Here is a 27,683-nt window from a genome sequence, read left to right on the forward strand (position 1 = left end):
GGCTTTATTTTGGATACCATTATTTGTGAACTCCTCAGTACAATGAGGAAGTCCTCCCAACAACTAAACAAGACACAAAGTATTTTTTACTTCCATGTGAGCAAGGATTTATTTCTGAATAAGTCCACCAAGGGAGAATATCAGAATTTGCATGGGTTGGCATTCTAGACAAGAAATAACATATATGTACTTCACCTGACCGTAGCAAAACATTCTTCTTTCCCCTTCAATAACTACTGTAGTCAGAACAAATAGTGGAGTCATACTTGCTTTTCCAGATCCACAACACTAATTGAAAAAGCCCAAAAATACTGTCTGGAAGAGCCCATTTATAAACTTGGTTTGTTTGTTAAGCTTTAAGTCAGTATCGAAAAAGCATGAAAACTCTAGTCAGATAGGAAAGACATCTCAGGCCTCCCTACAAAACAGAACTTTAGTTTTCTGGGCATCTGAAAAACACAGTATGCATAGCTTATACTACTTAATGCAAAGAATCTTTCCAGGAATGAGGGACTATTTTTCATGATTTCAAGAATTCTCTTAAATTCCCTTAATTGCTACCATATGTATACAGGACAGCACTTTCTTGCAGTCCCATCAGTAGCACTTTATAAGCTTTATACTGGAGCTTGTTCTGATCCTGAGCCTTGGTATATGACCTATGATCTGCTGCCACTCATACATATGATGCTTTGCTGACACAGAAATATTCATCATTGGGCATAAGAACTATATAAGAACTACAGTACCTGCTGCCAATGTATTAATCACATCTTGGCAAAACTAAATACTGAATTACACCAGTGTAAATGACCTTCAAGTTATCAGGTGATTTGGTATCTACAGTTGCATTGGTAACTTCAAAATAATTTCTTTTTAATGCACAAATACTCTTAAGCGGAAAGATCTCAAATCCAAAAGTTAACAGGCAAAGTCAATGGAATCTGCCGCTTTTCAGAGCTTCAAAAATCAGATCACCTAAAACCAAACTGAAATTAATAGCTAATCATTGGAAATGGATAACCATGAATTTCCACCTAATATAGTAATTTTTCAAATGAAAAGCTCTTCCATTGCTTCAGGTAAGAGTAACTTAAACACAAAATTCTTGGGAGAAATAAGCAGGCTTAGGTACTACAACACTTTTCCTAAATTCATCATCAAATGACTAAATGCTAAGCATTGGCAATGTAAAGATTAATTTCAGCGGACGACAAAGTTTTTGCTTCTGATTACCTTTTACAAGGTTAGAATCATCACATATTTTTTTAGAAAACACTAAATTATTTTTCTCTGCCCATTAAAGCAAGTGATCCCTAGCAAAAAACCATTTTCTAGTGCTCAGTGACATTTTATCCCATTACAGACAATCTCTATGGAACAAAGGTACACCAACTTACATTCTTCCAAAACAAAACCATTTTCCTACCATTTCTTGATCTCTGTTACCTTTTTATAGGATTTCTCTCTCCTGAAGAGTTTGCCACTTTATCTAATGCAGACTTAGAGTATGGATGGAAGTGATGGGAAGTGGGATCTCACCAGGCAACACTGAGATTCTGGGCTGAAATTCCAGCAAACATATTTGATTCTAACAGTCTTTGTTTAGCTGAGTATAAAGTGGGGCTGACTGACTGACCTCAGAATTCTACTACAATTACTTTAAAATATTTCTGTTTCAAAGTATTTCATTGTGTTAAAGTGTGTCAATCACTTCAGTAATACAGAGGATGAAAGATCTCTATTGTAACCTGTTTACAGTGTAATTATCAGCAGATGAGAAATGGTAACACAGCAAATAATCTAACAGTTAAGTATCGATACTTGGTGTATTCACAAGTTTCATGCAACAAAATTTATTCTCTTTTTTTTTTTTTTAATCCTTTTGCCTCTACACAGCTTTGCAAGAACAAGGCACTGGAATCCTCAGCATTCCTAGTAGTTTACCTCACATTAGAGTACAATTCAGCATTTATCAAAATGCACAAAAAACCTCCAGCTGACAGTACTCACATGTGAGTTAGGTGTCAAAATCTTTATTACTGTCAACTCTTATTTTTACTAGAAGCCCAGTACTCCCCTGCTGAAAAAGAAGTGGAGACTAAGAGTGCATTACATCAATCCAGAATCTAATCAACTTGTTGAAAATAGCTTTTATCCCCCTCCATTGTTCAGGTAGGAATGTTTTAATTAGAAATTCTGTTTTAATTAGAAAAGCAAAGCAACTATTTCTCAACAGCTACACTTCAAAAAAACTTGCCAAACTGTGAAAACAGGGTATATAGTGCCTCTGCAATCCTCTACTTACAACTGGCAGACATCTACATTCTCTTTTAATAGAGAGAGACAGAGACAACACATGTGGGAGAAGGAGAGATTCTAGGAAGTAAAGAATAGAAGAACACGGATTTGCGGAAAAGCTACCTGAATGTTGCTAGTACCTAGAATATGACTCCATGGTATAATATACACCTTTTAAATACATGATACAGATTGGCAGAATGTTTCTTGATACAATAGGAAGTGCTAAAATACATTACACAGAGCTCTCAAAAGAAGAGAAATCATACCAGCCATCTCCCCAAACAGAAAGCCTATGCCTGAGGAAACCAGTGCTGCAGGTGGGGGTGGCAGCCGGTTTTCATGCAGTAAAGAATTTTTTTTTTTTTTTGAGAGCACAGAAATTACATCCTTGTGCACACAGCTTGTGCACAGTCATCCTGGCTAAGGAATTTTTATAGAAGCAACCTTATCTCCCTCAAGGGCATAAATTTGCCAGCTTACAGCTCCAGAAATACCAAGTGAATACTGCAGATTTGCCTTCAGTTTAGCATCCAAATACTTAGCACTGGGGCAGGTAACAGGCATTTTTCTAAGGCTAACTATCTTCTCCAGCCTTGGGGCTGCTGCCAGAGCACTATATATGCACTATGTTCAGGTGCACAATGGGCTGCCACCAACTTGGTATCCATCAATGCATCATGTTATTTTGGTTTTTTCCGTTTCTTTTTTGTTTGTGGTTGTTTTCTTTGGGTTTTTTTTTTTTTTTTTTTTGTTTACTTCTTAAGTAAATTAATTTCCCCAAGACATGGTGCCTAATGATCTGACTATCCATGGCATGCTTCAAATACTGGAATACATTAGACTATAAGAAGGCCCTATGGTGATTTGCTAATTAGCTTAACCCTTTTGGGACACGGAAGAAGGAATTTTTTATTAAAACAGGATAACCCTGGACTATATTGATCTGACTGAGAAATGAGTATTTTAGTCAAGATGAGTCTCAAGATGAGTACACGCTGGAAATGGTGATGTTGTTTCCATAGCAATGCCATGACAGCCTCTAGAGTGAAATAGTGTGCTACCAGGAAATGAAGGGAGTTCAAGTGCTATGAGCTACATAGTTCTGTGAGCAATCCAAATACATTCTCATAAAGAATATTTAGTACAGCTAGATAGTCCAAAGATTGCTGCTGATGTTAGGTAAGCCTTATCAGTACACTTCCAGCAGTCCTGTCTTCTCATTCACTACACCCAAGATGACTTATCTAAAGGCTTAAGCTACAGGCAACACTGCTAAGCCATTTCAGACTGAACATTAAAAAATATAGCAACCTCCACCTCACTTCTTTTCCAGTGAAGAATATCATCCATAATTAAGGCCACTGACTCTCATTCTCCATAACACAACCAAACACATTAAACCTTCCAGCAAAGAAAAGCCTCATATGTGCAATTATTTACCAGCTGACATTCCCCCTTCTTTTCCTCTCACCTCCTCCTCTCCCTTGCCTCCTCCTGCCCAAATAACACTGAGCAAATCTGCTTGCAAGTGGGAAGCAATGTACAGAAGTCTTGCATATTCCTCATGAAAATTTACACAGCCGTAGCATGAAACTCACGTGTCTGTTTTTTACCTCAGTTAGTGTTTATGCTAATACAAAAGCAAACCAGACAACCACCAACTGTATTTTATTTGCCTAAGGCTTTACCTAAGGCAAATATTCTGGTCAAATTCTTCAAAGCTGATTTAAAATATTTTCCAAAGGAGACAGAAAGAGAATTAACTTAAGGGCTACATTGCTTTGCCTTTTCATTTTCAAAGAAATGAACAATTCTCAGTGATTTGTATAACTGCAAAAATAATCGTTATAACCCACTGTTCTTGAATAAAATTCTACAAGACAAAGTACTTTACTTGAAAAACACCCTAGTACACCACTGCCAATCCATCCTTTCTCCAGCGTTTCCCTTGCAATTTGTAAAGATGTTCAAACATGAGCTGAATGTCCAGAAACTCTCCCAGTGTATTTGTTTGTGTCATTGTCACAACCAGCCTCTTGGGTAAACAGATAGTAGTTCATTATGTGTAGCAGTGCTGCCTCTGAGGGAAAGCAGAAAGACAAATACACATCACTATCAGATCCCTTATTAACAAATGCCACTTCAAACCAAAATGTTTTCTATTTATTGTTTTAAACACATATTCCAGGGAATCAAGCCTTGCATGTAAAAGAGCAAAATGCTTCATTTCCATTTTACATGTAGTAAAAAGATGTGAAGCCAGCATCTTTAAGTCTGAGCCTCCTGCTGCCTGTCCCCCTAAGTGTATTGCAGAAAGCATCAAGCCCAGCAACGTTCATTTATAATTTAAACTGTTTGCTTGGCAGAATTTTTCCATCTTAATATGTCTAGTCCTAACTGCAACTGGCACGCCCAATGTTTTTACCAGAAGCTCATCTGCTTCCAGGAGAGTTTTAAGTTTTCTTAAGTTAAACTCTCTCTTTAAGGAGAGTTTAAGGGTTTTCTGCAGGACAGAAATGCAGTTTCTTTACAGGACGGATGTTGAAATCTAGTGAAAAACGTGCCCCTGAAATTTACAAGGACTTACAGGGCTCTATACAGACAAAAAAACACCTTGTGGAAAGACTGAGTCAAGTTTAACTTACCCCTTTCTTTCAGGTATCATGGTGTCCCAGTTAATTCCCCAAAATGAGCAATATTCTGTAACTATCTCACCTTCTCTTGGAATAAATATCTCAACCTTTCTGTTTATCAAAGAATTAATTAAAAGTAATCTGCCTGATGGCCCAATTTGGACAACTGAGTACAGATACAGCTTATATTGTCTGAAACAGAAATGGATACAGACTATTTAACTTAGTCTACTCTCTTGAATACATACTGGTATCCAGCCACAGAAGTCAAACTGCTGCCACCGTGGCCAGCTTAGCAAGAACAGTTTGCCCCTAGCATTTATCATCCCTTTACCTAGTGTTCTCTCCTGTCACTGCCTAAACTTTCTCATCACAGTCCTCCCAGATGTTTGTTCATGTGTATTTAAAAGCAGCAGCAATATCTGTATCCCAATCCAGGACAGAAATCCAGTTATACCAAAGTCATCCGCATAAGTATCACAACACCGCTGTCTCACATACAGGAAGTTTCCTACCCTAAAACTCAGAAACACACTCTTAATTTTCCCCCTTGACATCACTCTCAGTACATACTCAGAAACTGAGCATGCTACGATAAATTTTATCATGTTTTAAGAGTTAAATCAATGATTCAAGAGGAAACTCTGAAACAATTTTTATCAGTAAATATTCAACAAGAGTGTGCTAATGCTTGAAACAGAGTCCACGTAACCGTCACCAATATAGGAGCTGAACACACGTGAGTAAAAGCCATAACATCCTGAAGAGGTTTTCAACCTCAAATAATTTTATCTATAATGTTCCATTCAAGACACATGGTAGTAGTTACAATTTAAGACTGGTTTTCAGCTCTTTCCTAGTATATCGCTAGAATTTGAAACATTGGAGGCCAAGTGCTTCTGAAGCCTGCATACAAGTGTTCTCATACAAAGCACAAATGAAATGTTAATAAGGGTTATGAAATTTATAGTTTTCATAAGCAATTTCTTTACATTTCCTGCCTCAATTTCCTCATCCACAAAATAATAGACAAATTAATCTATCTACCAGCCTCTTAATCTTATGTAAGGATAAATTGATCAACATAAATAAAGCATGTGAAGATAAAAAACTCTGCATAAACACTAAAAGTTATTTTACACTACCATACTCACAATACTTTTGTACTGATTGCATCAATACTCCCATAGTAAGCCTTTCCTCTTCAATGATTTACACACACTTGGGGTTTAACAACTCATTCGGGGCTGATATTTCTGGCAGTAAGCTTTTAGTGTGCCAAATGACTTAAAACCTCGTGTTGTCCTCACAAACTATAATAACTATTTGTTTTTTTAAAAAAAACTTGTCAGAAACAGTAAGAGTTGATTGATTTAATGAAAATGTTTCCTGTGACATTAACAAAGCATGGGCTAAGCTCCACAGATGATCTGGTCTATGAAGGAAGAAATACAATCACCAGAGACAGGGAGAACACCCTGTCACATTGGTGCTGTCTTTTAGGAATTTGCCTGCAGTAGGACAACCTCACTTTGACATCTAATAATCTCTCATAAAAATCCACAAAGAAATACTCTTCTAATGCCTTTTGAAATACTTGAAATCACCAAAGAAACACAACATTCTGAGTTGGCCCCATAACCTATTTCTCTTCTTATTGGTCTTTTATGTTCTGAAAAACACAGAGAATCACTTTTCTTGGCTACATTTTATTTTTTTCCTCCTCCAAGCCACCCTGTTGCAGTGCAAGGGGCAGCCTCACAGATGACTGGAATGATCCTGCAAACACAGCTTTCAGGATGGTGCCAGCACTTGACACAGCAATGACTGCGTTAATCACAGACCCAACAACTCACACCAAAGCAGCTGAGCCTTACTCCCAACCTGTGCACATCTCAGGCGTTAGGGTTCCGGGAAGCAGGGTGATGGAGAACAGGAGGTAAGGCCAGGGTAAGGACTAACCTTTCATCAAAGCAAGGTGGAGTAGTTCAGTGTGAAGCATCTTCAGGAGATAACAGTATATTCTAGTCAGGCAGACAGTTACCATTCAGCTGGCATCAGTTTCCCATTTACTTGTCATTAAGCAAGTCCAAGACTAATTTTTCACATAAAATTCCCTGATTTTTTGCAACCTTTTAGCTGTCTCTTATGATATCTGAGCTTTTCTGTAACAAATACCGCAGGGATTCTGATAAGTAAAGGTATATTTTAAGATCTGCAGAAAAATATTGTAAACCAGTTCTATTAAGCCCCATTAATTCTACCAACACTGAGAAAGAAACCACAATAAAGGATACTGAAGCTCCTATCTGTGATTGCTAAATGCCAGAGGTTAATCCTGAGATCATCTGCTGACATGTATGTCTCACAGTCACTGTTGACAGATATTGAGTTGACATGATAGGTGTGACCATTAGCAAAGATTCTCCGGGGAGTGACTTCTACCATCAAATCCATAGGTTTCAATACAGGCACCTGCCAAAAAAAAAAAAAAAAAAAAAACCAAAACAAAAAACCCACACAAAACACAAACCAAAAAGAGAGTAAGATTTTGAATAATTTCTTGCTAGGATTATGAGAGTTTCAATGGAGAGCAAGCAAAGACTGTGACATTGTAAAACTTCTCGACAGTGTACGCAAGCTGAATTTCCCCGTGGACGAATTGCTGAGCAAGGCCATCCTTGCCAAGGAGGAAGGACAGGACAGGAGAACTGTGGAGAGCCAGGCAATGCAATGGAAAGCCTGGACCGTGAAAAGGGAGGCACTGGAAAGCCGAGAATGTGGGAAGTGGGGCACTGACAGCTGGCATAGAACAGGCCAGTCCCACTGCAGGAGCTACTGTCTCACACATGCAGGAGGCTTTGGCTCTGACAAGCAGTGAAGTTCCAGTATTTTGCTTTTGCTGAGGAGTTTGCTGTTGGTTGTAAATCACTTATAGTATTTGTTTTGCTACTTGATGTCTCTCTTTCAAAAATGTCAAGTGGTGAAAAGGTTATAATCCCAGCAAAACATAATAAAGTCTTGGAAAACAAAGCCAATGTGTACTGACATACCGTACATAGACACATACTTCTAAAAAGCCAAGAGCACAGACTATCACTCATCATTATGCCCTCATTACTTCCCTGTGTATCGCTTCAATGTCATGCTTCAACAACTAGACACTGTCAATTTATTCCCTATTGGTAAAGCATTAAGCACTGTAAGGCTGTGGTCTATGATTGGGACTATTCGATGTTGTTCAACATGCATCAGAAAAAAATCTATCATACATCAACCCACAAGACAGTTTAAAGAGGAACACAGAGAAGTTAAAGGTTGAGTTTAGCTTGCCACTAAAGGAACAAAACAATGGTTGGCTCAGCCTTTGAATTCTAACACAATTAGCAATCTGGGATAGTTTTGTTTGCCTAACCATATCAAATAGATAAATATTCCATTAATGTAGTCACCTTTACACTTTGGAGGCTTTTTTCACAACAGACAATATTGGCTTGTTTTGGAGATGTGGTTTGGTTATTTGGTTTTAATAATAAAGAAATACTAGTGCTTATACAACAGAGCCTTCCTGTTCTAACCTTTAGCCACTTCCTTTGCCAAAACACCTTGAGTGAATTCAGCCATTAAAGTCTGAGAGCAAAAATCTGTTACATTATCATGCAGCTGTTGGTCTCTTCTCCCAAGTAACAAGCAACAGGACAAGAGGAAATGGCCTCAAGTTTGATCAGGGGAGATTTAGATCAGATATTAGAAAAATATTCCTCATGGAAATGGTTGTCAAGCATCGGAGCAGGCTGCCCAGTGAAGTGGTTGAGTCACCATCCCTGGAAGTATTTAAAAGATGTGTAGAGGTGGCACTTAGGGACATGGTTTGGTGGTTGACTTGGCAGTGCTGGGTTAACAGTTGGACTCGATGATCTTAAAGGTCTTTTCCAACCTAAGTGATTTTATGATTCTGTGATCATACATGCTTCTGTGAGCTCCTTGACTCCATCTGTTCAGCAATGCAGAACCTGACTTTCACTGGAACACAGACTACTGCAAATCCCACTCTTAAAATAAGAGATAATTATTTTATACTAATTAAATAAAGATGAGATTGAAATATGGTGTACTGTCTTTAACACAGTTGCTCTGAATAAGGCAAGAACACTGTCTCATATTAGTTACAAGTAGAATGCTTCCAGCACGCTAGGCTAAAGGGTCCTGTATGAAAGCATGTTAGGTCACACTGAGAATTTTATCAGGAAGAATAAAACTGACATAAACTCTTTAAACATATTTGTGTTGGTCACTGTATCATACAGGATTTTTGATTTGAAAATATGTGACAGATTTCAAGACCATTACCAGACAGCTAAATCTTCAATGAGAATTATCATATGTATGCTTAGCATTAGGTACATACTTAAATCTTTTACAGAATTAGCACCCATTACTACATTCCTAATACAGAAACAACTAGATGTTAGACAAAGACAGCAGCTTACCTGCAGTGATGTTACTGTAGAAAGATCTTTAAGTTTTCCTTCTTCATCCTTTAAGTTGTACCCCTCTGGTCTCTTATCTCTTTCAGTAATTTTCCATAACTTGATTGTTTTATCTTCAAAAGAAAAGACAAACAACTGTTTGTTGTTTAAACAAGCCAAACTGCTTGTTTAAATAATTACTGAAAAGTGTTAATACAAGAACATACTAATATTTGTACAATTAAAACTTTTTTTTATTAATATGCATTTTTCATAACAGCCATTGCATATATAGCAAAACAAGTCTGTCTGAAGTCCATGCTGCAAAACTCAGGCCAAGCAGCGTTCATCCTCCTCCAAGAGGAACATTTTTACTGCAGTTTCTACACCTTGGTTTAGACAAGTCCTGTACTGAAACAGTCTAGGTCACATAACTTTGCATATCCAGAAAATTTTGCCAACAACAAAAAAATACTCATAAAGCACATCCCCCATACCTTCAAACTGACTGAGAGGATCCTGACAGCTGACAGACCATAACAGAGCACGTGCTGCTCTTGTATCCAACTTGGCAGTTTGCAGGTGAAGCAAACCAAAACCACTCAATGCTCACTGCTGAAGCTCAGTTTGACTATTTGACTTTGCAAGGAAACAATCTTGTTATTAAAGCCAGTTTGCTAGGTTATTTAGGGAGACATTTCTCCCTCCTAACAGAATGCACCTAAAATACTTGAGAAAAAAACCCCTGAGAGAATCGTGTTCTAAGGCTAAGAGTGAGAAGTGGGGAGAAAAAGGTAGTAGTCTTACATGGAACGGAATTAAACCTAAACTCTCTTTTTCGTGGCGGGTGAAGCATATGATGGAAGAATAAGGATGCTTTTCATTTAGTAAAGAGCCTCTGAAGCCAAAAAAATAGAAGTTTTAAATATTTTAGATGGAGTTTGTCCTTGTTTTTGTAGTAGCTGAAGCTGCAGATCTCCCTAATATTGACTATCCACTCCCACTCTGGTTGTGCACCCAATCTGCCAACCCTAACACACTCCCTAGGCTGAAAAATCAATGAGAACTCTTCTGCAAGAAATCCGTCCCTGAGCTTCTAATGGTTGTTCCACTCATCTGTTCATCGAGTAGCCAAAGCCCTTCCAAAGCTTGTGCACTTCAGCTGCCACTACAGCTCTCATTAACCTCTGTTCCTGCATCATTTCTGATAGTGTCCCACTTTCTTCCGTTACCCCTCTTTGCTCAAGTACATAGCAGATCATAATTCTTACCCCAGCATGGCTGATCCAAATACTTCTTTCAAATCCTAGTACAAATCATTTCAAAGGCAGGATATATGAATACATGAATCATTTTGCATTTCAATGGCAGCTTTAACTTCAACCCCTTTTTGATTCAAAATTAATCCTTCCATTGCTCTGTTTTTACTATTAGGCATCTCCTAAAAATATTGATATGCTAACTTTCAAGCAACAAAAATATTACAATTGATCAATCCACAGAGGTTAGTTCAATTTGCAACTAAAAAGTTCCAATTAAATATTCAATAAATTTGATTTGCATTGGTCACATTAATTAATTACTAAAATTACATATAGGCCTTGTCATGCACTTGGGGTTTTTATTACATGTAAATAGCACATTCTTGCTTATCTATTAAAAAATTATAAATACAGCAATTGTAATATGAATTATTAGAAAAAACATAAAACAAATTTTCCATTGTTGGACTTGGCCACTATTGATAAACCTATCTCTTTCCTAAGTGAAAACTATTTTATTAGCAGTTAAGAGTATCACATGTGTTGGTTTTCTTCTCCTTCGTCTCCCTCTGGACTTCAAAAACTCCCTGGAAATTCTAAGCATGCCTGTATTTTGCAAAATATAGAAACATCTCTGTGAGGTTCAGTATTCATTCAGTCTCAAGAGTGTTGTGAAGTTTAAATTAATTAATGTCTGGTAAGCCGTCTGAAATCCTCTGATGAAATGATCTGTATGGGCCAAATTCTGATCTACCTGATGTAGCTCACATGGAAAGTGGCCCCAGTATATTCTGGTACAAAAGATACCACTGAATCCTAGTAATTTATTATTATACTATAAAACCAGTGCAGTTTACAGTGCAAACTGGAAATTTGCTAACTGCAAGCAATGGAAACTCACAGTAGGATTCAAAAGCCTTGGTGGTTTCCTTCTGCCTCCATTAATAAGGTGCTACAATCAAGAGCTTAGCTGATGACTTGTTGGTAACATGTGAACTGGAACGGAACCGATAAATCAAGGTCCCCTCTGAGAAAGGTGACCTGTGCAGAAACAGCCTCAGACAGAAGTCCTCTTTAGAAGGACGGAAACAGATTTGGGCACGTGCAGACCGGTCAAGTCTCATATATTGAGGATGAGGTTTAGATGGACTCTCCCCTCATGTTCCCTAATAGAGGGATGCTCCTTCCAACAGATTCAATGGGCACTGCCCACCTGTGCCTGCAGAAAGGATGCTGTTTCACAGTCCTCATTTTTCTGACCAAAACTGGGCTTTAGATCCTGAACTACTAGAAAGCAAAGTATCAAAAACTGCATTTAAATATCAGGGTCAGAAATTCGTAAATATAAACCAGTACTCAAGATGTTTCTACAACTTGCCCAATATAAGCATGTGTGACAGGCAATGACGTTCTTCTCTGCAAGTCAGGGAAAACACTGTTATTCCTTTTTATAAGCATGGAATTGATACACAGCATCAATGACTTCTCACAGGTAATATGTGAGACCACAAGGAATTCAACACGGGCCTTCTGTGTCCTAAAGTTAAAGCTATCTTTAGGAGTATGCCAAGAGGTGAATCTTTAGACTTCAACCCTGGTGTGCCAGGAAGCTAGGAATCCTCCTGGGCACACAAAAGTGTTTTATAATTCAAAGCCAAAATCCAAAGACTATGCCAGTGGCACAACTTCTGTTCACCTCACCATAAAGAGGTCTGCCGGGATGCTCCAGAATTAAGAAGAGGGAAAAACAGAGGCCAAAGTATTTTGCCAGGTTCTAGGCTCGGGTCAGAGTTGCCTGAATCTGAATTAACCCATAGCAACACTAAGACTGATTATTTCTTCCCTTCTCCCTTCCCGTATTAATATCAACCAGAAAACTGATATAAAGGTCTATTGGGCCAAGTCTAAAAGAAGCATAGATGAGGACTTGGCTGCATTCCTCAGTGTTTCCAAAAACAAAATCTAAAATGAAAAGGGAGAGGTTTACTTTCAGTAATCTGCTTTTGTATCAGGCACTGGAAGAAGCTGTTCATAGTTAAAGTTATCTGAAGTAGAAGGGATATTTTGACCATGAGAGAAGCGTAGAAGTAAACTCCCAAACTTCCTAATTAGCTGACTAATCATTAAATTAGCACAAATCACCTAGCTATAACAGATATATTTAATTTCAAATATTGCAACAGTGCCCCCCAAAAGTCAAAAGACAACTTTAAGGGAAACAGAGTACAAAACATAATTTGCTATCTACTGTGAATTAATGTAAATAGTATTTATTGCTATAAATTTTAGCTAGAAGTAATAACTTCGCCCTAAAGCATCAATTCCCAAAGGTGAGATTACACTATTTTTCTATCGGCAATTCCCAATTATGCTCAAACTTCCAGAAGAAAAATTATTTTTGGATTATAATGAGATGCAAGATTTAAAATTGGATATTTCTCCCATGCATCACCATCAATAATAAAGGTTGTGGGGGTCCAAATGTTTCTAAATGTGCATGTTAGGCTCCATTCAATTTCTTTCCCTTATGTCACATCTGCATAGGCCCTCTTAGCATTAACACTGCATTTTTTTTAATCAATAGGCCTTAAGCATGTTAGAAAGATGAGTCAGTATCCATGTCCAACTATTATTCCTATTGCCTTCCAAAGATTTGTGTCTTTAAACCATAAATAAACCATTCTGACAATAATGAATGAAAAGAAAAAGAAATTAATCTCTCTCATCTATATTCATTTACACATCTATGAAGAACAGAAGTTATGACAAACGCATCAGACAAAATTCTAAATCCCTGGTGAAACACGGCTGCTGAGTAAGGTGATACCTTTGTCACCAAATTTATTTCAGAATAGCACTGCATGTTAATAGCAGAAATGGATAGGTCTCTGGCTATGGATAGTCAATAGGAAAAACCCTATGACTATGAATAAAATACATAAATAACAGATATCAGAGTCAGTATAACATTCTTGGTAAACTCTAAAATAGGAAATTACTAAAACAGTAGATTAAAATGAACATAGAGCACTACAATGCACAAGAGCAAAATGCTGGTATGTCCTATATACTCTCATCTATCTTACCATTTGTTGATAAAAGTGAATGAGCTGCATTTTGCTGTGGTAACCACTTGATCTTGTTTATTTTTTCTTCTATCTCCAAGCTCTTCAAATAATCAAATTCTGGTTCATGGCTCTGGAAAGTGCTGTAAACATTGTACTCCCCCTGATTGTAAGGCTCATTTTTACTCTATGGAGAATAACAACAACAAAAACATGTGGTTTATGATGGCGATATATGTCCATCTCTTAGGAAACGTGTATAAGCAGCCTTACAAATACAAAAATATTGAAATTGTAACTTAATTTCTCATTTTAAACATGATATTGACAGATTTGTTTCTACAGGGATTAAATTTCCTGTAAGAACTGAAGCAACATTTAATAAAAGTCAGAATTTCTTAAGAGATGTCAATTATTCAGGAAAGGTTTCTACAAAAGATACTGCAGATAGACCGAACTTAAAAGTGAAACATAAAGGTATCACAGCAAAGGCATAGTTTTAAATGGAATGGTTCCATCAAACTGGCAAAAGCTACTAAAACAATGTAGAAGTAAACCAGTAACAACCTTCTTTTTTCTTAGCTTAGAATTTTGGAGTTTTAAAGCATTTTTGTTTGGGACAGCAAACTTCAGAGTAAAAGATCCTTACCCTCTTTCACTTTCTCTTCAAAGAGGTGACAGTCTGTTTTACTGAATCTTGAGATTATAAACAGGTTTATTAGATCAAAATAAAATACTAAAAATGAAGCCAGGTTTCAGCAAGCTATTAAGGACTACATTGGTAACTCACATACCTCAGGTTCCCTTTGGAATATAACAACCCGACCCCCCTTGTCACCAGTAGCCAGCAGTTCTCCAGTGTGGTTGAATTCAACTGTAGAAATAATATCAGCTGGAGAGAAAAAGAGAAAAAAGGCAAAAATTAGACTGCTACTACAAAACAAAGTCATTCGACGTAACAAGCAATCCACAAAAAAATGCAACAAATGAGGGATTTGAAGGAAGACAGATGAATTCAACAGCAAGTCACTAATGCAAACAGGCTGCATGCCATTTCAATCAGAGGTTACTACACAATGAAACAAGTGCAAACATAATGAGGCAAATCTGTGTTTCCAGCACATTTGCAGTTTGGGAGTGGAGATCTCTGGAGAAGTTATGCTTCAAGAAGAGCAACTTCAGGCCGCTACAAAGCTTTTTTTCAGTATTGGCGATAGCAACAGCATTGACCTCCTGCTATTTCCACTAGCAAGGACCAACGTAACACCTCAGTCATGTTGATGTATTACTTATTCCTTACTCTTTATGAGGGTTTTAACATAACCCCTTGCACTAGTTTTCTCAAATATGTGTTTTAGCCAAGAATACAAAAGCAAAGCACACATAGCCTGTCCTCTCACGGAGGAATGAAGGCAAACCAGAACCACTCACTGTGCAATGCTGACAAGAGCCCATTCTAATCATCATTTTCAGTAAATCATTTCAGCACCATAAAAATATGTCATCAGAAGATAAAAAGATCTCAGTCTCTTTCTAATTTTCAGCAACTGCCCTTCCCTAAGCAATTGCATCAGCTTAGACAAGAAACCTAATCAAAACCTGAGGCCAGCCTCGAGTACAAATTACTATACATCAGAATGAGAAGGGACAAAGAGACTGCAGGAGCAAAAGAACTGGTTCTTCTGTTTGTATGACAGTAAATGCTAGAATCATAATCCACAGTTAATCCTATGCTATTAGCATAATTTAAATTAAAATGCCTAGTGCAATAGTAATTTAAGAAGCCATCATATATACAGTCACAGACAAATGCAGCGTATTACTCAGAGATTGCACGTATGAATCGTCTATAATGATCAGTATTCACTCATCAGAAATATGGGCCAGATTTTTAGAAGCATCAGTAGTTAGCTCCCCCTTAGGCATAAAAAGCTGTGGGTTTCAAATATATTCATCATCCATCAGTGTATACTGAGAGCAACGAGGCAACAGTGGGCTAAGCTCTTTTGAAAACCTAGCCCCAAATGAGTTCACTAAAATTCAAAGGAATTGGAATAACAAGTGGATGTACCATTTACTTGATACATTTCATGAATTGAAAACATCTGTTCCTATTATTCTTTTAATAAACTAGCAGTTGAGTGATAGAAAGCTTCTACTGCCAGTAGCTGTCATCAGCAACATCGCCATCCAAAAGCCAGATTCTTACTGGAACATTATAAACAATTCACACTGATCATGGTAAAGAAAAATATCTTTTAACTTTAAGACATCTTCACCATCAAATTTTACTGACTGAAAAAAACAATAAAATCAAACAAACAACACTTCCTCTTTTTTTCCTCCACACACTACATAAATAAAGCAGAAAGGGGTAATCATAAAGTGCGTATGTAATTTTCATTTTTGCTGACTAAAATATATGGATGTATAGACTTCGAGAAAAATGGAACATGACAATTTACAGTATTTTGGGTCTGAATCCAAAGTTCCTCAGAGTTAATGGCATTAGATTTTTATGTGGACTTCCACAGACTGTGTACTTTATATGTAATACCCAAAACCCCCTAGTATCATTAGAGTACAGGAAGAGTAGAAAGACTTTACTTATAGTTGGTGATGCTCTGGGGTTTGGAATGGGTTGAGTTTGATCTAAAACCCTGCATTTTTTAAAATCTAAAAATCTAATCAACTTTTCTGGCATATAAATTCATTTGTAGTGCCTCCAGTGGAAGAACATTTCTTGGCTATTTTGTTCTTATCCTGCAAACTTTATACCGATCGTAGGTATGAGCTCCTGCTTATAAAATGATACCTGCACAATTTCACTTGTTTAAAGCTGATTCTTATCCCAACCATGCAGACAGAACTGCAGGAGTCTCATAATGACAGTCCTTTTAGAATGGAGGCTCTTACATGAAGTGTGCATTGGGGGAAAAGGGTAAATGCAGAGGAGAGGCAATAATATCTGTTAAAATTATGAGTGTATTTGTGTGTGTATGCATCTGCTTGTGTAATATATATGTGATTTTCTCAACAGGTCACAAAAGAAGCAGATAAAATAACTGTACAAAAGGAATGAATGGCATTTGAACTTACATGTGTGAATACACTTGCTACTGGTCTGGAATATTTCCACAATGGTATGAAATACTCTTCACAATGGTCACAAAATATTATATTGAACTTTAAAGAAGGGTTAAGAGGGGTGGTCATATTTTTGGAGGGTATGTTTTCTCCAAGGTCACCCCAGGCATCAGCCAATGTCCAATAAAGTCCACAACAGTATTTGCACAGACTTCAATAGTAACTGAACCAGGGTTCTAATAAAAGAGTTATATTGCATTTGCCATTAAAATATTGTGTGCAGTTAAGTGATTAGTTTAAAGAAAAGCAGCTAAAACGCTAAGTATCTGTGGGCAGTGTGTAACGATGTTGTTCTGAGGCAAAATTCTCTCCCCCCAAAGGTGTTTCTTCAAGATGCATTCCTCCTTTCTATTAGAAAAACTAATTCTGAACTGAAAACTACCTATCATTTTTAAATTAACTTGTTTTGAAAAAGAGCAGATCAAATATTCTGACCTTAAAGGCTATGCAGCTTGTTGGTAAAAAATTATCCTTGACCTGGAAAATCAGTTTTATTGATCCTGTAAATAACAGCTGAAAACAACAGCCAAAAAAAAAAAAAAAATCTTGTCCAGCATATCTCTTCAGCAGGCGAACACTAGTCATGCTGTTTTCATAAAAAAGATTAGCCAGGATGGCTCTTCCTAAGACAGAGGAGGTAGGAACAGAATTAATCAACAAAGCTCTTCATACCCTTCTGCAGAACATTCCCCTACATATTTATTAATGCTGTGGCAACATCAGCCACTATGTCCCATGCTGCAGATTCTTCTATCGGAGAATGGCTCCCTGAGCATACAGAGCAATTAACTATCAGATTTCACCCTCTCCAGGATATATAAACGCCTCACAATGGAAGAGCTGATGAATTTGCATGTACAGTAAGCCCTTGGCAAGGGATGGCAGAGATGAAAGACTCCTTCCAGACTTCTGCACTACACCTTCCATATCTCTGCTGGCAGTGCTGAGCTTTGCACTAACAATTAGGATTATTGGCGACAGAGATAATTTACCTATTAAGAACAGTTATGGGTAACCTCAACACCAATGGGCAAATGTTTCCAATCAGATTGCAAATCCCAACTTTTATCCAATACTAATCTTCCTACTCCATTTTTAGATTCCCCATTTCGTCTATGCAAAAATGTATATAAATTTGGATCTAACAGTCGTGATGCTCAACATTTTCACTCAGTTAAAAAGCACAACTTGGACACTCAAAATACAGATGCTGACTGGGAAAAGTAAACCAAAAGCCTTCAAAACCAGGGTATACACCTGGTCATCTGTTCCACATCCTGCCACAGCAAATTGTTCCAGCAGCTACACCACATTACAGACTTCATTCCCCAGACTCTAATTTCACATATTTACAGAAAGACATCACATTACAGCTTAAACTGAAGGGAAGTGTTTCCTGATCCAGTCTGAAGTATTTCATTCCTTGACTCCTAGTCACCTCTGCCCTTTTGTACCTCATTAACCAATTCCTCTGCAACTTGACAATTCACACTCTTTAAATGTGCTTAATGGCTATATTGCACCCAACAGCTGCTGCTTCGTTAGATATATTCAGCTTTTCTAATAGATCTAAGTCTATCAATGTACATCTGTGCACATCAAGATATCTCTAACTGATTGTACTGCTCTTCCCTCAACTTCATGAGCGTTGTTCCAGCATGGGTGGAGGCAAATGAACCCTCCAGCAGCCCCATCTCAGGCTCAATGTGGGGTGGCATGAAACAAAGGCTGGTACATGTAGCCCACATTAATTCAGGCCTTTATTTCAAACCATCGTGTAGTTTTCAATATTCACTTTCTAGCCTCTTACAGATTTATTTTAAGGGTTGTTTTTTTTAAGCTTATTTCTATATAACAGAAACAGGTCCAAATACCTTTACAAGAACTGGAAAAGTTGTATCTATATAATAGATCTTTGCGTTATTTTCAGGCATTCTAGCATAATTGCATGCCATTTCCCACCTAGTATGCACTCAGCAAAGCAAAGTCTGAACATACTTACTCATTTCCACACAGTCTTTTGGTCAGAAACCTCAAGGAACAATAAATAAAGCTCAACTACAATTTTCTGTATGTTTCCTTTACTAATAATTTCTACCCTTTCTGGGGCCTTTTAGCTGAAGTCCCTGGTATAGTTTATTTTGCTTCAGAAGATCAGGAAAGAAAAGTAAATTTGAAAACTATTTCACCCAGCACCAAAACGCAGCTTTTTGGACAGCGATAGCAAGTTTTGAGGGCAAAAAAACATCACACAATGGTACAGAGAAAAGAAGATCAGAGAATATAATATTCCACTGAACTGTAGTGTAAACCTGACAGAGAATAGGAATGGGCCAAAACACTGGAATTAACATCAGCACTTTTCTCAAAAAAATGCTGTGAAATCCTACCAGCCAGAACAGGTTAGAGCATCTCCTTTGTATCACATCCACCACAATCAGCATGGCAACACTGTCAGCCTGATCTGACTGAATCAGCATCTAGGTCAGGTTTTTGTTGTGCATGTTCCCAGTGGCTAGCAGACAATCTTGTAGTCTATGTTATTTCAACCAAGTTCTGACCTGGCCTAACCTTGGTTTGTGAAATCCAATAAGATCACAGCTCAGTCTGGCATGGCTGCAAGCAATGTTCAGTCATACTGATACAAAAATCCCTGAGGAGCATAATCTGGAAGAAGCAACAAAGCAGCTTGCAACAAAGAGTGCCATAAAACAAAAGGACAAATGGTAGATAAAAGGGGAGCAGTATAACAGTATCTCACGTGAAGGGAAAGCCATTAGAGTGAGCTGTGTTGTCAGCATTTAGTTTAGATTTGGACAATAATAATAAGGGGAAAGAAAAAAATGGATGGGAAGAAAAAGCCTGCTACCTTTTTTTAAGCTGAAGTTACAAAGGTTTCCTCAAGCAGCTAGAAAACAAGGTATGCAAAACCTCAAAGGCATGAGGGTCAGATGAATCCTTCTTTTCTGAAATAGCTGGAAGAGAGATCCTTAAAAACAGCTAAATTTGCTACTTGAAGCAATATCCTACTTGTAACATGCATCCATTCTGGTTCACAGCAGTGTTATTCAGTATCTTGGATCCAGGGATTGTATGACACCAGAAACAACCCCTCAAAATTCAAGTAAACACATTGCAAAATCTCACACATCGCACTGTCACCTTGGCTGGGTCAAAAACTTAACACTAAAAGCCAACACACCAGAAAGCCAACTCCACTCTACTGGTAGAACAAGAGATGTTGACCTACACACAAACTACCTGACCTCACCAAAACAACACAGGATACACGGTAAGCCAGTACACAGTTGGGTGGCCATATGATAAGGACAGGTAAGAGAAAAAGAGAGTGAAAGGATGCGTGAGGTGGAGAGAGAAAGAGCACGTGAATACGTTAGAAAGAGCAAAAGCATGAGAAAGGGCACAAAAGAGCATATGTTAGAGAGCACGTGCACACATGAGAGCTTAAGAAAGCATGAAAGAGCACAAGGAAATGCCACAGCAGAAGGTAACAAAGTAGTTTGAAATGAAGGATCTATCTACCCCTTTGCCCCTAGGATTATCTCTTACCCTGGCAAATCTTTCACTTTGCTTTTTTTCCTGTTTATTATGGCTTTAAAACCTGATAGAGTTTGTGCTGCAAAATCGTGTTTGTTCCATGTTAGATGTACAGGCAATACAAAACACAACAGGGAGCCAATTTTGCCAAAGCAAACTTTGAATATAGATGCCAATAGCGTAAGTCCTTCAGGGATCAGTGAAACAGGGTGATCAATCAATAAAAGAATGAGATCTATAGACATGTGTCCACTACACTTCATGTAGTTGTTTTCCTAACTGACACCTTATCTGGCTTCATTGCTAGCAAGGACAAATATATCGAGGAAAAAATCCAAATAGCACCATTTAATACTGTCAAGCAAGAAATGGAAGTTTATTGGGCTAAATATCACCTCTCTTTCTAAGTGGAACAATCTCTTCCTCATAGGAAATCCAAAACCACGGGGTCAAATGCTGTACAGCTTTTTAAAAGCTGCTTGAAACAAGAACACTTCAGCTGGGGATGGTAGTAAATAGTAATAATTAAAAAAACAACAACAGAAGCAAATTTCCTAACCTCAAATCCTGGCAAGCACTGAGCAAATCTTCCCCTTTTTTTCATCTTTAATTTCCAACTTTTGGATTTTTAGAAATGCTACACGTACATACCTCAGTGGCCTGCATCAGCCCTAGCTGATCATGAGACCATCAGGATACCACTGAGTTTCACAGGTCTATGCATCCCTGTATCTTCAGGGACCAAAGAAAGCACCTTCCCATTCAGAATATTTGAATGTAGGTTCACGCTCACTCAAAGAGAGAATTGAAACAGAACCTAAAAACCAAACCCAAAATTTACATCCCCTCTACGAGCACCTATGACCACTGTGATTTACTGTTTCTAGCTTTAAGCTTTCACAGAGTTGGTTTTTTTCTCCAGCATTTTTTGTATGTATTTATTTAAAGAGCTTAGAAAACATTTTCAACAAATTTTTAGTCACATGCTAATTTCTAGCTATATTTCTCAAATTAGAAAATCTGGAAATGACACCCAACTATTGGAGCACAGTCAATGGGAAAAAAAATAATTTTGCCTACAGGGCAAATATGTAAAACAGATTATCAGGTTCTGTGCTAAAAAACCCACTTCAGCCTGAATACAAGTCACTGAGATTCAGTTTTTCATAAAGGGACCCCTCCACTTCTATTCCTAGTTTAAAAGCTCAAAATCCTTATTTCAGAGCCTATGGAACCCATCTCTCTCCCACAGAGTGCAAGGCCTCCAGGAGAAGAGGTCAAAGAGACTTGACCTTCTGCCCACCAAGGTAACTGGAAAGTTTCCCACTACTTCAGTAGTAAATAAGGTCAACATTTGTCAGAGGTGGTGTAGCTGAAAATTAGGACACGTTTCTCAAAATTTTGGCTACAGTTTTCATGCACTTCAGTTTCTTCATGTTCAAGGTGACCTGCTTAGATCAGGGAGACATTGCAAAGCTTCAGTCATTAGTTCTGCAGAATGCCTAATTAATGTTACTATTATCCTTGCTGAAGTCACTAAGTGCACTGCTTTGTGCCTTCATAATCTGAAATACTCAGTGGACTGATAAAAAGCTTGCTGCAATTCCTTTTAATACCTCTTCAGGGGCTCCCAAACAGTGGTACTGCATCACCTGCAGTAACCAAGCAGCCTCTCAGTGCTGCAAGACTGGCAGTCGTCCCTGCCTATGAACAGGCAACGCAGGGCTCGACTCCAGCCCTGCTTCCAGCAGGTACCTCAGCTGCTAGGGATATCCAAAGCAGCTAAGCCTGGGAAGCACCGATCCCCTCCAACCTGTTCAACCTGAACAAAATGGAAAACTCACTAGAAAGCCTTTCACCTTTGGTAAATCTAAGCCATTTGGTAACACTGCTTATAGTTATTCTTACAAGCAAAACCTTAAACTAAGAAAACACTGCAGATCAATCTCTATTTTAGCATAAAGACATGCCCAGAAAGCTTCTAAACTTCACAACACCTGAAAGTTTCTTCACAGCTTACACTGTGTAACATATGTTAGTAATTTACTCTTTGAGATTTCTGGCAAAAAAAAAAAAAAAAGAAAGAAAAATGCAGCTGGACATTTCTTTCTGTGTTTGCTGTCAGATGAGACAGTCATCCAAGTTAAGGATTCAGCAACAGGCTTGAAACACTCTGCTTTATAAACATTAGCACAATTAGGAAACCTGCCAGTCCGCTCCTCTTACCAACCAACACTGGAGGGCAAAAAGGAAAAAAATTGCCATGGGCATCACATTATGTATTTACAATTTCCAGAGTGAGCTTTAAACTGGTACTCACAGAATGAAGCCTGCCTGAGCTGGGAGCTTCTGCTCAGCTCCATGTTACTTCCCACCGAAGAGCTGCACAGCCTGGCTGCCAGCAAAAGACAGATTAGAAATGGTGCTGCCAAGTGTTAAAAATGCTAGGCAACCGGGTTTTATTGAGAGCATAGAAAGACCTTGAACCTCACCCCTCATTTTGGAGCAAATAAATGCCAAAAATTGAAAGTGTACGAATTATTAAAACATACTAATTTTCCTTTCAGCATCAGAAGTCATCATGCTTGCACATAATAATTGCAACAATCTACAACAAGCAAACATCAAGTTTTACTACAAGGATATTATAAAACAAAGACAACAAAAAACCCACCCATATTTAGCATTTTAAAGGAAAATCATTAATTTAAAATATATCAAAGAGTAATAAAAAGTAATCCAAAATTTAGAATACAATCCTAAATACCCAAAGTCAATATGGATGTTATTTCCCATGTATTACATACAAACTTCAATAGAATTTCACTGCCAGCTGGTTCTGAACTACTTTTTTTTTTTTCTTCTTCTTCCCCCTGCTTAACTGAGCAATTAAATTCCAGAAGCAAAGCTCTCAGTTATTCTGTCACAGCAGTTCTCATGTTCAAAGTGCTTTCCAGGCATTAAACCCCCCATCGACCCAAGGAAGTCAGTAAGGAAATGTTAGCATTCCCATTTTACACAAAGGAAAAAATTAAACAGATCCTCCAGAGTTTTTACCCAAGATCAGAGAAGCGGTTTTGATTATACACATACTAAGGGACAGATAATCCAGGCTGCAGCTCAGCAAAGCATTTCTATTTAATAAAGCTCTTAATCACTTGTCTAGAGACTTAAATGTTCCTGTATTCAGTTCAAACGAGTATGCATGTTGTTAAATAAATATACTGATGGAGACCTAACAAACAAAGCCTCACAACAGCATGCACCAAGGAAGAAAAAGCCCCAGTGAGCAGGCTTCTGGGTGAAGGAAGAGGGGTTATAATCTTAAAAATCATGAAGGGCTGGAGCTAGGAGCTGGGCTAGAGCCAGAGTCTTTAAGCGCAGAGTGATGACAAGGAAAGCAGAGAGACAACAGCCGTATCTGTGCCAGTAAATGGAGAGCTCCAGGATGTTCTTGGGTTATGCAGTGCTGTTATTCTTACTGTTAAATTGCTAAGACTGGACCTTCACAGGCTTTTGGCTGTGATAAATTGCTCTCCCCCAAACACCACTTTGGCATGCCTCAGAGGTTATCGCATGCTGAGGACATTTCTCAACAGGTAGAATGCACAGAGCCACAACGTTTTGGAAATAGAGGAATGTCACCCTCACAGGCACAAGCCCCTCCGTGCCATACCAGCTGGTTGCAGTGCTCCCAAACGTTCAGTTTATTAAGGCAGATGCACTTAGTGACTGCAGCTCCCAGGAATCAGTGTTGCACACAGACCAGTAACACTCACACGTTGGTACATCAAATTGCATTATCCTTTTCTGCTACGCCTGGCAGAGAACAGGGTTTCCCAGAGTACAAGGGGCTCTGGAGCCTGTAGAACTAGCACAAGGAAAACAAACCACATTTGCTTTTCTCAGTCTTAGTGCACAAGGGTAGATGGCATTGTTTAAATCTACTCATCACACACTTTTGACTACAGGATCCAGATAAACTATATCCAAATATCGTGAGCAACATACAGCTCTAACTTATACATCACTGGACACCTCCTCAGTGACTCCCAGCAGTGGAACAGCAAGCTAAGGTCACACACAGGGCTTGTTGGCTGTCACTGGAGCTCGATGCCAAGCCCTGTAGATACTCATCTAACATTAGCATCTGTTTGCTTGGCAGGTTCCAAAGGCAATTCAGCTGACAAGTCTGAATTTGCCTCTGGGTCTGCTGCAAGATCATATAACTGTGGGACTTCTGGGAGTGCCTAATACTTCTTTGATGAGTATCACATGCACTGTAATATATTAGATCCATTCCAAGCATCCTATGAAATCAGGGTTTGTGACCTCTTTGAATTATCCAGGTAGTGTCACTAGCTTAAATGCGTGAACTAAATCCAAGCCCAAAGATCATGCAATTAGTTGTTCTTGCTTGCATCAAGACCTCTTCAGCAAGTTTATATAACAATCCCAAGACCAGAAAAATCAGATTTTTTGGTGTGAACGTGGGTTGCTGCTACTAACAGAACATCAAAGGCTGCTCCTAAGCTGGTCTGGGAATGACCAGACAACTGTGCTGTATCAGCTTCACTATCAACCCTACTGCTTTAAGGTTTGATATGAGCATCAAAATAACATAATACAAAATTTATTGTGACTTACACAACTTTACATTGGTCTAAAAGCTCATCTCATAAGATTCAGCTCAAAAAAGGCCAAAATCTTTATTTATATATAGCATTACTCATATGCTGAAAAAGAAGAGCATGCTAAATGCCCTACTATGTCAGGAACTAGAGGAACTTCTGGCCCTAAAAGACTGAATTCTAGATAGCTGGAGTGTGCAAAACCCTGTGATGGATTTGCCCTCAAGTTTAAATGCATCATATATGTATAATTACTCATTAAGTACTGAAAGAACAGAAGACATTAAAAATCAATGCCCCTTTCCCCAGTCTGTGTCTGATAAAGAAACTTCAAACACTGTTAACAGCCTCAGGAAATAAACATCCCTGTTTTGGGACAGTCCCAGAGGGCATCAATGATGTAACTGGACTAGATCGGCACACATTACAAATGCTATGGACAATGTTTAAACCACCAACTGCTTGCTGGTCAGGCAGTTTCAGATTTTTTTCCCACCCAGGAGTGTAGAAGCATGCAGGTAACCCAGTAATTACATAAAACAACCCTGAAAGCTCTTTCCAGCCTAATAACAGAATATTGCAAGTGGAAGCTCAGCCTGTTCTCGTTGTGTTCACAATTGGGGAACAGGAACTTCAAAGCTTCATGCCTATCATGTTTCAACATTCCTTCTTCATCAAAATCCTTCTCCAAAATCATTCCTTCTTCACGAAAAGTTTAAATGCAAAATATAGCTTCTGCAAGCATACCACTAAAGCTGAAAAGTTAAAAACAAAATAGTATGGAAACCCTAACATCAGTAGGTCAGATTTCCGTCTCCTCTATAAAGAGGAATTTTCTTAGGAGCCTCCCCAGATCTGGGGCGCTTCAAAGCATACCATGACGGCTCAGGCACCTTCCCCAAGGCCATGCCTCAACGAGCCATATAATTTGAGAGCTGCTAATTTGCAGCCCACACAGATAACACAAAGACATCTAAGCCCTTGACAAAAGTGTAAGACTTCCAACTCCCTGGCCCCACCCCCACATCCTCAAAGCTTCATCTTGCAATCATTGCTGGTTGTTAAAACAGAGTAATTACTGCTCTGCTGTCAAAGCAAAGCAGCCTTTGGTGCAATACAGCAGTTCTGAAGCGTGCGGCCAACTGAAGCCTCAAGTCTATTTTAATCCCACTATAACTACAAATTATGGATATGCAGTTGAGATGCTTCTGAATTTTTGTTTGCATGAGGATATATTTATGCATTGCAGAAGAGCACTGCAGAGAAAAATCTGAGCTAGTACAGACTGAATCAACATCACAGCCAATATAACAACATTAGTGCAATGCTGTGCCTGAGACATTGCTGCTGTCAGGACACACCGCCACATTCAGTGCTAACTACAAAACGTACCTTTCCACCATTGCCATTAAGCAATGTTGACATATCCATTAAACACAGGATGAAGAGAAAAGGAGTTGACAGGTTTCTCCAAGGCAAAACAATAGAGAAACATACTAGTTAGTTGTTAAAAGGACTGTGGTAAGAGAAAAGTTTTACCCAAGTCAGAACCATACAGTAGATGCTGGAAATTTTGCCAAAGGCTGGTTGAGTGGAGAAAAGCATCACCTTCCCCAGGCTCATACTAGCATGCAGGTACCATCAGGCCTCACCCTGCAGCAGAGGGGACAAGTGCAGACCCTGGCACCATTTCTTAACCCTGGAAGAATCTGGTTCTCTACAACAATATTTTTATCTCACATTGCTATCTGTAAGCAACGTGGTATTTATCAGCAAAGTAACAAATAAACTTCTCTTACTTCAGAAAGCAACATGTGACTGTACTTTGCCAGGAATACCACCTCAGATTAAATACATGCTGGTTTTAGTTTAATAGCCTCCTATGCACTTGCACAATCAGCAGCTAATTCATTTGAGAAAGAGGTTTGCTTCTACACTTGCTTTGCACTAACTGGAGGGTCCCCTGTGAAGCAATATCATAGTAAATATATTGTAAGTACTAAGTATACTTTCCACTGTAACCAGTAAGGAGGAATCCTATAATTGGCCTTGGAGAGAGATTTAGATAGATTGGAGCATTGGGCTAGGATTAATGGGATGAAATTTAAAAAGTTGAAATGCTGGATCCTGCACCTAGGATGAAGCAATGTCGGGCACCAGTAGGAACAGGGAGAGGAGTGGCTGGGGAGCAGCCCCACAGAAAGGGGGCTGGGGGGCCGGTGGGCAGCAGGCTCGGTACGTGCCAGCAGTGTGCCCGGGCAGCCAAGGGGGCAACCCGCGTCCTGGGGTGCAGCAAACACGGTGTAACCAGCCAGTCACGGACGTGACGTCCCGCTGTATTCAGCGCTGGGGCGGCCTCCCCTCCAGTTCTGCGTGCAGTGCTGGGCCCCCCAGCTTAAGAAGGATGTTCAGGTGCTCGAGTGTGTCCAGAGGAGGGCAACAAAGCTGGTGACAGGGCTGGAAGGAATGTCCCGTGAGGAGCAACTGAAGACTTTCGGCTTGCCTAGTTTGGAGAAAAGGAGGGTGAGAGATGGCCTCACTAGAGCGATGCTCTCTGCAGCTTCCTGAGGAGGGGCGGCAGAGAGGGAGGTGCTGAGCTCTTCTCCCTGGGATC

General features: G+C 38.8%; 1 protein-coding gene across 8 annotated transcripts in view; it reads right to left on the minus strand.

Annotated features, from left to right (window-relative positions):
- PPP2R2C (protein phosphatase 2 regulatory subunit Bgamma) overlaps positions 1-27,683 on the minus strand; it is a 207,442-nt gene that overhangs the window by 48,046 nt on the left and 131,713 nt on the right. For all 8 annotated transcript variants that reach the window (XM_056360902.1, XM_056360930.1, XM_056360919.1 and 5 more), the window contains 4 exons: positions 14,528-14,625; positions 13,755-13,920; positions 9,428-9,540; positions 7,235-7,412 (listed from right to left, as the gene is read on the minus strand). In XM_056360902.1, coding sequence (XP_056216877.1) covers positions 7,235-7,412; positions 9,428-9,540; positions 13,755-13,920; positions 14,528-14,625 — 555 coding nt within the window. The remainder of the gene's footprint in view (positions 1-7,234; positions 7,413-9,427; positions 9,541-13,754; positions 13,921-14,527; positions 14,626-27,683) is intronic.

The sequence above is a fragment of the Falco biarmicus genome, chromosome 1 (assembly GCF_023638135.1).
Source record: "Falco biarmicus isolate bFalBia1 chromosome 1, bFalBia1.pri, whole genome shotgun sequence".
Classification (NCBI taxonomy): domain Eukaryota; kingdom Metazoa; phylum Chordata; class Aves; order Falconiformes; family Falconidae; genus Falco; species Falco biarmicus.